Source organism: Lepus europaeus, chromosome 18, assembly GCF_033115175.1.
Source record: "Lepus europaeus isolate LE1 chromosome 18, mLepTim1.pri, whole genome shotgun sequence".
Classification (NCBI taxonomy): domain Eukaryota; kingdom Metazoa; phylum Chordata; class Mammalia; order Lagomorpha; family Leporidae; genus Lepus; species Lepus europaeus.
The window spans coordinates 4,045,344-4,060,774 of record NC_084844.1 but is presented as its reverse complement, the minus strand read 5'-3'; the positions used below and the strand labels follow the sequence as shown (position 1 = coordinate 4,060,774).

Below are 15,431 nucleotides of genomic sequence, written 5' to 3'. Positions count from 1 at the left end.
GGTAGCGCCCAGCCCGGCAGCTGGTTTGCCCCTCGCACCGGCCGAGCAGGCGGAGGCCACTCTGGCGGCAGACTTGGGGCTCTGCTGCCTACACCCAGCCGCTCTGCCCGGGAAGGCCTCCCCCACCACACCCCGCAGGGCTGCAGGCTGGGGACGCCAGTGAGGAGCTGCCTGAAGACCCCTCCCGCCACTCCTGCCGCCCCTCCCCGCTGCTCTCTCCCAGTTTCCACGCAGGGGCAGCGTGGGGAGGGCAGTGGCTAAGGCTGCCCCCTCCCCGGGGCTCCCTGAGCAAGATCCCAACCCTGGCAGGGCACAAGCTCCCCTGGCCCGACTCGCCGGGTGCAGGAGGTCCCCAACGGGCTCCCATCCAGGGAGGGACGCCACTCACCTGCCTTGTTTTCCCTTGTGATTTTTCTAACGTGAACATGTGGTTCCGTTGGTTATTTAAAAACGGACAGTAACAAGGATCAAGGAAGCGTGCGTGGGCTGCGGGTCCACCCCCCCACCCCCAGCTGAGACTCGCAGGGGCCCCAGCCAGACTGAGGGCCCCCACCCCCACCCCACGCTCCCATGTGGCCCAGGAGCCCCCGCATCACCTGGTGCACGGAGCTCACGTGAGGATTCCCCGGGCCCCCTGCAGGGTCTGAGATTTCCACAGGGCTGGGTGTGGCCCTGGAGACAGACACCCTGGGCATTTCTCTTACTCCAGAAAGCAGGGCGGGGGGCAGGCCGCAGCGGCCACAGGGGGGGGGGGGGGGAGTCCTGGTGAGAGACCCGAGGCGCTCAGCCAGTCGGGAACGGGCCTGGCTGCCCTCCCAGGTCCCTGCCTGGGCGTCTGTGAAGGTGAGGGGACAGGAGGTGAACGGTGACACGGTGCCGGCTGTCATTGCCGCAGGCCTCGTCAGCAGGACCAGCACCTGTCATTCTGCCAAGACCGATTAGGCGAGCAGCTGGACTCAGCACTGTGGGGGCTGCGCCCCCCGCAGGCGGCCGGACCTTTGAGTCACCCTATGACAGGGCCGTCAGCTGACCGGAGCAGGGTGGGCTGACGCTCGGAGGAGGCCTCTTCCCTGGAGGGTTTTATTTATAACCAGGATTTGAAGCCTCGGCCCCAGGAGACCCCGCAGAGGCCCTGAACGTGCTGAGGGACCTGGAGCCACTGGGGCAGCAGCTGGGGCCACCTTGGGGACAGGGCTGCGCACGGTGGCTGGAGCGGGGGCCTGAGAGCTGCCCCAGGCTGTGGATGAGTGACATCCGCACGGGGACAGGGCGGGGCAGCAGCATCTGGTCTCGACCAGCTTCGAGGCAGCGCTGGCTGCTGCCCCTGTGCTACCCTGGAGAGTTGGGGACGTCCCCTTGGCCAGGGGCCCCAGGTGGCCCCCAGCCCTAAGGGGTGGGGTCTGCAGGAGCTAGCATGGCCCGACTGGACTCCGGACACCACCCGTCAGGCCTGGCCAAGCAGCCAGAAGTCGGCGTGGGGCTGCAGCAAGCGGCACCAGGGGAACCGGGCTGGACGGCATGGGGTGGAGGCCACCACTGCCCTTCCCCGTGTCCCCTGCCCTCGGGCCATTGGCCAGCCCTGTGCTGCCAGGACTCTGTGCTGGGCCTGAGAGGGTGTAGTGGGATGGGGGCAGGGGGCGCCCCGGGACCTCCTGGTCCCCTCTTCTTCCCATAGCCCCAGCTCCACTCCTGCAGCTGGTGCATATACAGATGGGTAGAGCGCCACCTAGTGGCTGGCCCGGGTGGTGCTTTACAAATGCCTTCTCCCCAGCAGGACCCTGGCAGAGGTGGGGATGGTTTCGGGTTCCAAACCTGCCATGTGCTAGGCCCGGAGCCAGGCCCAGGGGACCTACTGGTGACTAAGACACAGCCCCCAGTCCCAAGGGGCCCATGATCTCGTGGGAGACACGAGCATAAATAGCTGGTGGTGACACGGGTGGTGGCTCCCTACTGGGGAAGGCCATGTTGCCGGGAGCCACAGAGGAAAGGGGTCTCGTGCTGGGAGGGGGAGGGGCTCAGGGACCCAGTGGTGCCTGGGGCAGGGAGGAGAGGGCAGCACGCTGGGCCTTATGGGAAGGAGAGCTGCTCCGTGAGGGGGCAGGTGGGGTCGCAGGTCTGGGCCCTGTGGCTGCTGAGGGCGTCCCAGGGAGCAGGGACGCTGAGCGATTGGAGGCGCTGGCTGGGTGGGGTGGTGCTCCCGGGGCCCTGATGCTGAGCGGGCAGGGCCCCAATGGCAGGGCGTCCTGCCCCACGTGTTTGCGCATCTCTCTCGCAGGTAGACCCCTACCTGCCCTACGAGTATACCTGCGAGGGCATGCTGGAGCGGATCCATGCCTACCTCCAGCACCAGGTAGGCCGTGGGCCCTGCCGCCTGCCGTGTAGGCCGTGGGCCCTGCCGCCTGCCGTGTAGGCCGTGGGCCCTGCCGCCTGCCCGTGTTGGCCGTGGGCCCTGCCACCTGCCCCATGTAGGCCGTGGGCCCTGCTGCCTGCCCCATGCAGCCTGCGCCGGCTGCTGCCCGTCCCCGCGGGGGGCTGGGGGTGGCCCGTCCGATTGTCCCAGTGTCAGCTGGGAGCCACCTGGAGACACCGACACTTGCAGTTTTCACTTGTATACTGTTGAGCCACTGAAGAGCTGGGCGCCTGACTGGCGAATGGGAGGCCCTGCCCCCAGGGATGGTGACCCTGGGGGTGCAGGCTAAGAGCTCTGCTCTGGGTGTCCAGGGAGACCCTGGGGGCAGTGTCCCAGGGAGCGGTGCTCCCCTCTCTCCTGTGGCTGCCCCCAGGAAGGCGAGTGAGCACGTATGGGCAGGGGGGTTGCCAGCTCTGCTGGGAGCCCCTGTGCGTCCCGGGGTCTGAGCTGTCCCCAGTGCCGCGGGAGCCGGGCCCTGCCAGGCTGCAGGGCTCTGGCGGGGGCCATGATGGGAGCTCCCGGCTATCAGACTTGGGCACGGATGGGTCAGGGCCACCCTTTGCGCCCAATTCCCAGGGCCCACGAATGTTAGGGGCGGGGTCTGGGTCTACCCCGCGCTTGATGGACAGGAATACTGCGGCCCACAGAAGGGGAGCTTGCTGGGGGCACTGGGCGAGGCTGGAGCCCAGGACCCCTGGGCTCACAGCTGCGTGTGGGCTTCACACCCTTCACGGACCCCAGAGAAAAGCGTTTGCTGAGTCCTGCGGTACTGGGGACTGGGTGCTGCAGGGGCCCTGACCTGACAGCGATCCCACCCGGGGCGGACGGCCGGCAGCAGCCAGAGTTCAAGGCCTGCCGCTGCCCTGTAGCCACGAAGCCTGGGGACGTCTGGGTGTCCAGCCTCAGGGTCCTCCGGAAAGAGGAAGGGACACAGTGCACGTGAGGCTCCCTGGTGCCCAGTGAGCGCCCGATAGCAGCGGCTGTCATCGCTACTGCGTGGCCTCGTCCCCGGCTGTCACCCAGGGTATCTGAGTCCCACCCCCCACCCCGTCCCTGACACGGTTCTCCTCCCGGCAGGACTTCTGCTCGGCCCCAGGCCCTGCACCCCCGGGGACCCACACCCTGCAGAGCCCCTTCGTCCTGGCCCCCAACGCCACCCACCTCGAGTGGGCCCGGAACGCCAGCATGGCCCCCGGAGCCTGGCCCCCCGCCCACTCCTTGCGAGCCTGGCTGGCTGCCGCCGGGAGGGCCTGCACGGACGCCTGCCTGGACCACGGGCTGATCTGCGAACCCTCCTTCTTCCCCTTCCTCAACAGCCGAGACGCCTTCCTCAAGTGAGTGCGGCCCCCTCCCCACCGTCCCCCCCAGAGCCTGGCCCGCAGCCCTCTCCGGGCATCTTCTGCACCTGCTGGGTCAGCCCGGGACTCCAGCCCGTCCAGGCCCCTCCCCTCTCCTCTCCACCGACATTGCTGGGACAGCAGGTAGATAAGGGCCTGGGGGTTTGGCCAGGCCGCAGGGTGTAGGTGAGTGACGCCGCTGTGTGGCCGCGCCAGGCTGCAGGTGCGCTGTGACAGCACCGAGTCCGAGATGAACCACCTGTACCCGGCCTTCGCGCAGCCCGGCCAGGAATGCTACCTGCAGAAGGAGCCCCTGCTCTTCAGCTGTGCCGGCTCCAGCACCAAGTACCACCGGCTGTGCCCCTGCCGGGACTTCCGCAAGGGCCAGGTGGCCTTGTGCCAGGGCTGCCTGTGAGGCCGCCGGCACCACCGCGCTCGGCGCCACAGCGGCCCCCTCTGCCGCAGGGGAAGCACCAGCAGATTCTGAGCTCCAGCCGCTCGCCCGCCCTCCCCTCTACCCCCTCCCCGGGCCAGAAAGGGGGCGGGGCAGAGCCATGCCTGCTGTAGGGGGAGGGCAGCCCTCCCAGCCCTTGGGACCCACCCCAGGTGGGCTCCTCGCTCTCACCCCGGGGACCCCTGACAGCACCCAAGTCAAGCAGGAGCTGAGCTGGTCCGAGGGTCCCGTTGGCCCTGCAGCAGGTGGTCAGAGGCCCATGCTCTGTGCAAAGCCGGATCTGAGCCAGACGGAGAAACCTGGAGTGGGCCTCTCAGCCCTGGAGAGCCGGCCTGGGCTTGCGCTGGACAGGGCCAGGGTCAGGGTGCACATGGGCCCACCATGTCCCTCTGAGTTGTCGGGGGCTTGGACAGAGGGCAGGCCCTGCCCACGCCCCTCGCAGCCTGGCCCTCCTGCCCCCTCACCCCTCCTGCTTTCCCAGCTCCCACTCCCCTCCACACTTGAGGACCCCCCCGACGCTGGTTGAATGGTTCCCTCTCCCGCTTCTCCCCAAACCTGCCCTGGCATGGCCACGGATTTGTTTCCACCGCGTTGCCCCCGCGCGCCTCCCCCTCTCCCCCAGCCTCTGGGAACAGGTGTGCCCCCTGTGAGGGCTCTGGAGGGGGCCTCTGCCTCCCGGCATGCCCCATCCTGTTCCCACCAGCCTCCAGGGAGCCCCACTGCACATCAGTGCTGTGTCCCGGCCCCACCTCCGCGCGGCATGCCTGCCCGCTCCGTGCCCCCCCCTCCCCGGGCCCTGCCTGATTCAGCTCAGGCCATCGGAAGCACTGCCACGCTCCCTTTTCTACCCCCTCCCTGCTCCCACCCCACCTGCCCGGCCCCGGGAGCCAGAGGAGGGGCCCGGCCATAGGTCAGAAACCCCACGGTTCCCCAGGACCTGCCCTGACCGGGAAAGCAATAGAGACACTCTCACTCTCTCTTTTTTTAAAGATTTATTTCTTGAGATAATAAATATTTTACTGGGATGTGAGATGCGGGGAGGAACCGTGCTGTCTCTTTTCCCGGAACAGCAGGAGCGCCCAGGGTCGGGGTGGGAACCTGGGGCCCCCAGACCCTGCCCCACGTCGCTCGGAGCACGCAGGGAGCTGGGCCGGCCGAGTGGACGCTGTCAGAGGGGGTCCCTGCTAGAGCCGACGCCCGCAGGGCCACTCCCACTGCTCCTGGGAGTGCTCCCACTTGACAAGCGAGAGTGGAGCCCAGTCAAGTTCACGTCAGGCCTGGCTGCGCTCCAGCCGGCTGTAGCCGCGTGAGTCCCTGTAGCAGGCACGGCTGAGGAAGCCGAGGCCCCGAAGGTCTCGGGGGCTGGGGCAGCTTTGCGAGCTGGGAGCACACAGCTCGATCGGACGACGGCTGCGCGGTGCCTGTGCACTGTGTGCTGGCGGCCCCAGGCGTGAGAGGCCGCACGGCCGGGGCTTTGGCCTGAGGTTCTCCCCTGGGGCAGCGAAGCTCCCTGCGGGGCGGTGGGCACCGTCCAGAGACGTCCCAGCTGGGCAGGGCTGGGGGCAGGGGGCAGTAGGCAGCCACGGGCAGCTCCAGGATGGGGCCCGGGGGTGTGCGCCCGGGCTGGCCTCAGCTACACGGAATGACCCCGCCCAAGGTGGGAGCGGCACCCAGGTGGATGAAACCTGTCTGGGTCGGGGGGTGCTTCTCACACTTTGGCCTGCACCCAGAGCATGTGCTGTGGAGCTGGGTAAGACCGGTTGCTGGACCCATGCCCGGAGTTCCTGATTGAGCAGGTTTGGGGCGGTGAGCGCCAGAACCAGTCTTTGACAAGCTCCTCGCACTGCTGCGCCCGCAGGTGCTCTGTGAACAGAGGTGTAGACCAAAGACTGCATCTCGAGCCTCGCGACAAGTAGCGACCAGCTGTTCTTAATGGAGACCACAGCTAACGGCCACCCTGTTGTGCTGTGTAATGGCCGGTGAGCGAGCGCTTACAACCAGGTCTGCCTAAAGAGGTCAAAGCCGGCTGGGCCACCTGAGGTCCTTGTGCTACCCCCGGAGACCAGGGCCTTGCCCAGAGCACGCAGCGGGTGGGGAGCCCAGGAGTCAGCGCCCCTCCCACCCAGCTGTCTCTGCTGTGCCGGCTGCAGGAGGCTGAGCACAGAGCGCTGACCCAGTGCCTTCCAGGGTCAGGTCCAGCCGGAGCGGGGAGGCTCAGACACCTGGCCAGGCCTTCTCCGAAGAACCCAGCCTGCTTTTCCCTTGTGAAGTAGACTTGTGAACAGTTTTGGGTCCACAGCAGAACTGAGTGAGAGACGGGGGGACGTCCCAGACACCCTCCCGCCCGAGGCCCCCCCCACCCCGGCGCTCCCCGGGCGTGCATTTGACACCACCCCTGAGCCCCGCTGATGCTGCCTGGACATCCCTGCCCATGGGTCACGCCAGGGCGCGCCATGGCTGCCGTCACCCCATGGTGTGCATGCGTGCTCACGGCCCTGTCCGTCACGCATGATACTGCCGAGAGAGAGGTCACCTCCCTCCAGCCCCTGCTCTCGTCACCGTCCCCACAGTCCTGCCTGTCCCAGATGTCACGTCGGGAGCCATCCAGTCTGCAGCCTCTTTGGCTTGGTGATGCACCTGTCACGTCGTGACCTGAGCTCGTTTCTTCTCGGTGCTGAGCGACAGCCGTGGTCTGGCCTCGGCCTGGGCTGTTTACCCGTCGGTGACTGAGGTGGCCCCGGGCGTGTGCTAGTGCGTGGGCACCCACGGGCAGGGCTTTTCTCTGGACACAAAGGGCTCCACTGCTCTGGGTGAACTCCAGGGAGCGTGGCCGGCGGGTCCTGTCCTGAGGACAAGGTTGCTCTCATCAGGAACCTCCAGGCTGCACCGTCTGGTGTCCCCAGCAGCGCCGGCAGGGAGTTTCTGCCCCCCTCCCCCTGTCCCTGTCAGCGGCTGTCGTGGCCAGGGTCCCGGAGGGTGTGCAGTGGCGTCTCACTCTGGTTCTGATCTGCGTGGCCCTGGTGGCGTGTCTGTCATTTGCTTGTCTTCTTGGGGAAGGGTCCGCTCCGGACTTTGGCCCCCTCCACGTGAAGTTTCTGAGTTTCCGGAGCTCCAGGCACGCATGCCTCCGCCTGGTTTTGATCCTGCCGTGAGGTTTCACGAGGAGTGGGGAGGGAGAATTTGTAGCCCAGATGTGAGAGCCAATGGTGCCAGGTGGTGCCTCCTCCCTAAACAAAGCCAGCGCCGCCCCCACCTGCCCGCCCGGGGCACCCTGAACAGTGGGGGAGATGGCAGCTCCAGGGGAGGGGCCTCACCTCCCCACTCACAGGTAAGGAGACAGGTGTGGCAGGGGCCCTCCGCAGCCTTGGCCGTCACGTGGGGGGCGTTGGCCACCCAGACCGACCGACGGGCAGACCCACCATCTCCGGGCAGGGCCCAGGCATCAGAAGGTTTTAGAAGCCCCCCTGGGTGTCCCTAGGGAGCATCTCAGGTGAACCAGCCTGGGTCTGGGCAGAGAACAGGAACTGCCCCCATGCGGTCTCAAGGGCAGCAGAGGTCAAGGCTGGGCCGGGGAGCTGCCGGGCAGTGGCGCTCAGCAGGACGGCGGCCGCTCTGCCTGGGGAGGTTTCTTTTCTCGGTGCCTAAGCAGGGCTGGCGGGGCTGGCAGTGGGCGTCAGAACCCAGCGGATTGGCCTGCCTTAGGCTTCGGCCCCACAGCTCCCCACTCCCTCTGCCCCCAGGGACTTTCCTCCCAGCCCCAGGGGAGGGTGTGACTGAGGGGCCCTCCGCCTCCCTGTCTGGGCCACCCCCAGGGGTGGGACCCCCATCACGGTTCTTACAAGAGCACAGAGTTCCGAGTTGGGCCCCAGCTGGTGTCCAACACCCAACCTGCTGCGAGCGCCACCCCCCCCCCCCCCGGGACAAAGCGAGGAAGACTCCGGGTGCCACGTCTGAGACACAGCAGGTGCTGACTGATGCCGGATGCTCGGCTGTTCCTGTGCCCCCTGCGTCGCCCCTTCCTGGCCCAGGAGGACAGCGAGGCACCAGGGGCCACAGCGCCCCGCCCGCTGCTGCCGCCCAGGCCTGGAACCCCCAAGCCCTGAGCGCCTTCTCCCAGCCACAGCTGCCCAGGCAGGGCATGGGGGGGCTGTCCTTGGGCAGAACCAGACAGCCCGAACCCTGATGCCCGTGACGGTGACCTCCTGTGGAAAGAGGGCCTTTGTAGACGTAACTCAGGTGACAGCTGCGTGTGGATTAGGATGGGCCCCACAGTTGCCAGAAGAGAGACCCACAGGCCGAGGGGAGCAGAGACGGTGGCAAAGCCCTGCACGGGGAGGCGGGAATGACCGGCCACACCCCGCAGCTGGGGCAGGGAGGGGTCTCCACCCTTGATTGCACCCAGCTCCAGAACCGCGAAGACTCTGTTCCTGTTGCTTTTTTTTTTTTTTTTCCCATAAATATTTATTTATTTGAAAGGCAGAGCTACAGAGAGGCAGAGAGAGAGAGAGAGGTCTTCCATCCACTGGTTCACTCCTCACATGGCCACAACGGCTAGAGTTAGGCCTACCCGAAGCCAGGAGCCAGGAGCTTCCTCTGGGCCTCCCATGCGGGTGCAGGAGCCCCAGTACTTGTGCCATCTTCCACTGCTTTCCCAGGCCATAGCAGGGTGCTGGATTGGAAGTGGAGCAGCTGGGTCTCGAACCTGCGCCCATGTGGGATGCCGGCACTGCAGGCGGTGGCTTCACCTGCTACGCCGCAGCGCCAGCCCCTCCTGCTGCTCTATAAGCCCCATTTGTGGTCATTTATTACCAGGGTCACAGGGGACGAAGACAGAGGTGGGATTTTTGCTGCCGTTAAAGAGAGCCGCAGAGGCAGGAGGCAACCGCAGCCCAGGGCCCTGAGCTGACCCAGCCCCGGGGGAACAGACCCTGGGTCCCCAGGGAATCAGGCCAAGCAGACACCTACCACACAGGGCACCTGGGCTGGGGGTCCCTGCAGCCTGACCTCCCAGCTGGACCCGGGACAGAGCCCTCCCTAGTGCTCTGAGTTGGCCTTAGGTCACCTCCATCGGGGGCTGCTGGAATCCACTTAGCTCCCCCCACTTCCTCCGCATCAGCTTGAATATTGGACCCCGGGAGCTGCCAGTCTAGAAAAAGCAGCCGCTGGCTGCCCCTGACGCAAAGCAAAGCAGGACACGGTGGTCCGGGCCCTGGGGCCAGCGCCCCCGCCCTCCGCCTCTCCCTTTGCCCTGGGCCCCTCGGGGGGGTGTCGTGTTCTGGGGAGCAGCCCAGGGCTGGGCATTTGGTTTTGAGAGTGCTGGGGGCTGCTCTGTGCGAGTCAACCTGGGTCCACACGAGACACCCCCGGGTGTCCCCCTGCGAGAGGCTGTCCGTGGAGGTGGACCCCCCTGCCGGAAGCCCCCTTGCTCCCTCAGAGCCCCTGCCTGTGCCCCGCCCCGCCCTGGGTCCTCGGAAGGTGGGTGGAGCATGTGCATTCCCAGCCCCGGCTCCGGCTTCGGGCGCCTCTCTCCTCTCACTCTCCCTTCCAGCAAACCCCAGCACCCATGCCAGGCGTGGCTCAGGCTCCCGGGCCCAAGCCTCCCGTCTGGTGACCACGGCCTGGGGACTCCCTGCCTGATGGTGCTTGGTTTTCTCAAGCTCTGGAAACAGTGGGTTGTGGGTGTCCCCCAGGGAGCCGTGAAGGTGTCCCCAGGGGAGTGGCCGCAGGGGCGGGGGCTGTGACCGGAGACCTGGCTCAGTGGGAGCAGGTGCCGTCCAGCTGCTGGGTCCCGGGTAGAAGGGAGAGAACTGCCCCTGCCCGGGGTCTGGACGCTCTCCCAGGGCCCAGACACTCTGCCCCTGGCCTGGATGTTCTGCCCCTGGCCTGGACGCTCTGCCCGGGGCCCGGATGCTCTGCCCGGGGCCTGGATGCTCTGCCCGGGGCCTGGATGCTCTCCCAGGGCCCAGACACTCTGCCCGGGGCCTGAACACTCTGCCCTCTCCCGCCCTTGGACAGCAGGACACCAGGCCCCGGGGACCTTGGCCTCCAGCACCCAGTTCTCCTGCCCTGGGCCTCAGGCTGAGAGTTACACCCCAGCCACTCTGGTTCTTCCCTGTGGGCTGAGCCTCACTATGGGCGTGCGAGGTCTTGCACCTGCCGACGGCCCTGACAGGTCCCCCAGCAGCCCCCTTGTGCATCCACACACGTCCCGTCGGTCCTGTCTCTGGGGAACCCTGGCCGGCCTCCCCATCTTCCTGTGCTGGGGCCTGAGGTTTGTGCTCTCTCCTTTCACAAAGGCCTGGGGGGCCGGGTTTGGGCCCCTGGAGGCTTCTGCCCATCCTGCCAGCCCAGCCCTGCCCCAGGCCTGCCCCAGCTGGAAGAGGCCGCCCACGGAGCTTTATCGTATTTTCTGGTGTTGCCACCCTTCCCAGGGCTCACAATGACAGCGGCTTCTGCCCCGGGACTGAGCTGAGACCTGGGCGCTGACATCAGGCAGCCCCGTGTTTGACGCCTGTCACTCACTCGCTGGGGCCCTGCACAGCGGACTCCTCGGGGGTCTAGTCCCCCCAGCCAGTGAAGTGGGGACGAGCCCTTCGCTCCATCACACATGACCACAGACCCGCGACTCAGAGCAGGGCCAACGCCTCTTACAGCTCTGGGGGTTGGAAGCCAGAAGCAGGGCTCTCTGGGTAACGTAAAGGGGCCAGCGGGGTGCGCTCCTGGAGGCCCCCCTGGTGGGGAGCATGTGCTGCTTTGTCTTCTGTGGCTTCTGGAAGCCCTGGCCCTCCGGGGCTCCAGGCCCTTTGCAAAGCCCGCAACGGTCGGGTCTTCCCCACACGGCCTGGCTCAGACCCACACCCTCCTGCTCCCTCTCCCACTCCGAGGGGCCTCGCTGACCACCCTGAGCCACGTGGGTCATCCTGCCTCAGCTCCTTTGTCCACGCCACAAGTCCATCCGCGGCTTTAGCCCCTCCTCGCCCTGAGTGTCAGTGATGCCTCTCCAGAGAAGCAGGGGTGTGACAAGGGGACTCCAAAAAGGTGATGGAAACAAAATTAAAAAGTAAGTTTAGGGGCCGGTGATGTGGCAGAGCGGGTAAAGCCGCCACCTGCGACACCAGCATCCTATGTGGGCGCTGGTTCAAGTCCCTGCTGCTCCCTTCTGATCCAGCTCCCTGCTGAGGCACCTGGGAAATCAGCAAAGGATGGTCCAAGTCTTGGGCCCCTGCACCCTCGTAGGAGACCCAGAAGAAGCTCCTGGCTCCTGGCCTCAGCCTGGCACAACCTCAGCTGTTGCAGCCATTTGGGGAGTGAGCCAGCGGATGGAAGACCTCTCTCTCTTTCTCTCTCTGTCTCCTCCTCTCTCTGTGTAACCCCGACTTTCAAATAAATAAATGATTTTTAAAATAAGTTTATTTAGGTGCAAAACAAACTGAAATGCATGCATAGAAGGATCTTCAAAATTCAAATTGTTTTGCACCAAAACAAACTTAAATCCATTTTGCCATAACTTTTTTTTAGGATTTACTTATTTATTTATTTAGAAGGCAGAGTTACAGAGAAGCAGAGGCAGAGAGAGAGAGAGAGAGAGGTCTTCCATGCGCTGGTTCACTCCCCAAATGGTCGAAACGGCCAGAACTGGGCTGATCCAAAGCCAGGAGTCAGGAGCTTCTTCCAGGTCTTGGCCTTGGCCATCTTCCACTGCTTTCCCAGGCCACAGCAGAGAGCTGGATTGGAAGTGGAGCAGCCGGGTCTTGAACCAGCACCCACATGGGATACTGGCACTGTAGGCAGCAGCTTTACCCACTACGCCACAGCATGGGCCACTCCATGAGCTTTTAAAGTATCCCTTGTAAATATACTCAGATAGATAAGACATAGATAGATAATAGATTGATGATAGATAAATGGTAGAAATATAGATGATAGATCAATTGTAGGTGATTGATTAATGATAGACTAGATGACAGACAGATGATAGACAGCTCTGTGTTTGTGGAGGGACCTGTTGTGGATGATGTGTATTTATATAGAAAGGGTTTGCTTTAAGGGATTGGTCCACGCAGTTATGGGAATTGGCAAGGCCAAGTCTGCCGTGCGGGCCGCCGGGCTGTGGATTCGCAGCGCAGGTGCACGGGCCACCGGCTGGCAAGGTTCTCTCGTGTCCTCTCCAGGCCTTCCCCTGGTTGGACGGGGCCCACCTGGGTAGGGAGGACCCTACCCCAGACTGCAATCAGTCAGTCAGTGAGGTGCTGGTCTCTCAGACGTCCCCCTAAAGCTCAGGACTCACAGAGCCGATCACAAGGGGCCCGCGGGTAAGGAAGTCCCCTCCGTTTCAACTCCATAGAGGAGGTTCCTTCGTCACCAGCCTGCTCTTGGCTGCTTATTTCTGCCTGCCAAGTCCGTGCTGTGTCCAGCTCATCAGAATGCCTTTCTCAATCTTTTGTGGGGACTGCCAGAGAGAGAGAGAGAGAGAGAGAGCGAGGGAGAGAGAGAGGGAGAGAGAGAGCGAGGGAGAGAGAGAGGGAGAGAGAGAGAGCGAGGGAGAGAGAGCGCTTCCATCCTCTGGTTCACTCCCCGAATGCCCACAACAGCCGGACCAGAGCTGAAGCCAGGAGCCAGGCTCTCCCTCTGGGTCTCCCCTGTGGGCGGCAGGGGCCCCAGCACTTGGGCCATCACTGTCAGGTGCTGTGGTCTGGGATGCGGCATCCCAAGCTTTGTGCTGGCGGAGATGGCTGCGCCGAGGTTCTTGTCCTCGCGCAAGGAGGAATTCAGGTGAGACAGAGAGGAAGGTGGGAGGTTTAACAGGGCAGGGCATCCGTCAGAACGGATCTGAGAGGCGGTATCACCAAGTGCAACGGAGAGACGGGAGCTGAGAGGCCAGGCTGTGTCTCAGCAGGAGCGGTGTGCACAGTCCGCCTTCAGCCTGGGGCTCACAGGGGGCTGGGGGCCAGGTCTTCCCCTCCCACTCTCCCTCTTGAGTTTGCTGGGAGTGATTGGGTGGGCTTCCTCCCAGGGCTGTCAGTCTGGGCAGCCACTTGGTGCCGGGGTGCTTTCCCTGGTGGGAAGGCTAGGGCGCCCTTTAGTTACTGGGGTGTGGGCAGGACTTTGTAGTCTGAAATACGGGGCTGCCCCCGCTCCCACCATCCCCAGAGGTTTGTGCTTTGACGCCTGCCTGCCAGCCAGGCAGAGCCCTCACCTCCCGGCCACACCAGCACCGGCTCCTGGCCTCCCAGCCTCCGGAACGCTGAGAAATGGAACCCCCCTGGGCGGGATTCCGTGACGTCAGAGCCGGCTCACAGCATGGTCTCCACGTCCTCGTTAGCTTTTACAGAACAGCTGTGCCTGGAGTGGCTCGCACGGAGAGGGTCCTGGAGCTGAACTGAAGAGTGCGCCTCCCGCCTGGGACCCCGTCCGAGCCCCTCGTCCTTGGGCCGTTGTACGACCCTGTACACACGGAGCGGTGACAGCGGCATGCGAGATCACCGTCTGGAGGGCTGCGTGTGGACCGTGTCCCTTGGGAAGCCGTGGGTTCTTGCCCCGTGGCCAGTTCCGCACCTGCTAGTGTTTGCCTTGGCGCTCCTGACTGCCTACTTGGTTATGTTCTGTGCGCTCTCCTTCGAACGTGCGGGGTCCCTGGTGAGTCAGTTACATAAAATCCCTGGTGTGTGCACTGTGTGTGTGTGATGGAGCCACGACTTCGCGTCTGTGAGGATTACCCTTCGGGGGGCACGGGTGTCGTGCCACAGCGAGTTAAGCCGCCACCTGGGACGCCCACAGCCCATGTCAGAGGAGCGGTTGGAGTCCCAGCTGCTCCGCTTCTGATCCAGCTCCTTGCTAATGAGCTTGGGAAAGCAGCGGAGGACGGCTCAGGTGCTTGGGTCCCTGCACCCACGTGGGAGCCCCGGATGCAGCTCCTGGCTCCTGGCTCAGCCCTGCCTGCTTCAGGGTTCTGGGGAGTGAACCAGCAGATGGAAGATCTCTCTCTTTGTCTTTCTGTCTTTGTCATTCTGTCTTTCAAAGATAGATAAATAGGGGCCGGCGCCGTGGCGCAGTGGGTTAATCCTCCGCTTGTGGTGCGGCATCCCATATGGGCACCGGTTTGAGTCCCGGCTGCTCCTCTTCTGATCCAGCTCTCTGCTGTGGCCTGGGAAAGCGGTGGAAGATGGCCCAAGCGGTTGGGCCCCTGCACCTGCATGGGAGACCAGGAGGAGGCTCCTGGCTCCTGGCTTCGGATCAGCTCAGCTCTGGCTATTGCAGCCATCTGGGGAGTGAACCAGAAGATGGAAGACCTCCCTTTTTCTCTCTCTCTCTCTCTCTCACTGTCTGTGGTTCTGTCTCTCAAATAAATAAATAAAATCTTTTTTTAAAAAAAAGATAGATAAATAAATAAGGCTTTTTTAAAAAAGAGACCAGAGTCCTTGTGGCGAGAGCTGTTAGAATCCCTTGTGCTACAGAGGACGAGCAAGAGGCCCAGAGAGGTTGGGTAGTTTGCCCGAGGCCACACAGCCGGGGGGCAGGCTCTGGATGCTGGGGTGCAGCCCCTGGGAGGACCGGCCCTGTCGTCTTCATCAGTTCCTGCCCCCGTGCCTGTGAGAATTGGTCGTGGGATTTGCACGAGAACAGGGAGGCCCAGAGAGGTTAAGGAGCTCACCCAAGCTCTAGCTGACAGTGATGGCTGGGCAGCGGGGGAGGGGACACTGATAGGAGACACAGATCGGGCAGGGGGGACAAGGGAGACCCCCGAGCTCTGAGGGCTCAAGGGGCAGAATTTGAGTTACACAGCATCCGGTGTTCTCAACCCTGGCTGCAGTTCATACAGTGGGGACTTCTTGTTATACAAATGTATTTATTCATTTGAAAGCCAGAGCTTGGGGGGGGGGGGCATTCCATCTGTTGGTTCACTCTCCAAATGGCCGCAATGGCCAGGGCTGGGCCAGGGCTAGGCCAGGGCTAAGCCAGGAGCCAGGAGCTTCTTCCGGGTCTCCCACGTGGGCACAGGGGCCCAAGCACTTGGGTCGTCTTCCACTGCTCTCCCAGACCATCAGCAGAGCTGGACGGGAAGTGGAGCAGCCAGGGTGGCAGGGATGCCGGCATCACAGGAGGCGGCTTAAGCGGCCGCGCCATGACGCCCGCCCTGCAAACCTGAATGGCTTCCAACTTCTAGCAGTAAACCCATGTCAGCGCCTCAAACTCCGGCATTGCCGTGCTGCTCAAAGTCCTGCAGGCCACA

At 64.1% G+C, this 15,431-nt stretch overlaps 1 protein-coding gene across 2 annotated transcripts in view; it reads left to right on the top strand.

The window, feature by feature from the left end:
* The window catches only part of MGAT5B (alpha-1,6-mannosylglycoprotein 6-beta-N-acetylglucosaminyltransferase B), a 63,793-nt gene extending 59,631 nt beyond the window's left edge, over positions 1 to 4,162 (top strand). For both annotated transcript variants that reach the window (XM_062216608.1, XM_062216609.1), the window contains exons 15-17: positions 2,276 to 2,350; positions 3,488 to 3,744; positions 3,964 to 4,162. In XM_062216608.1, coding sequence (XP_062072592.1) covers positions 2,276 to 2,350; positions 3,488 to 3,744; positions 3,964 to 4,162 — 531 coding nt within the window. The remainder of the gene's footprint in view (positions 1 to 2,275; positions 2,351 to 3,487; positions 3,745 to 3,963) is intronic.
* Positions 4,163 to 15,431: the final 11,269 nt, after the last annotated feature.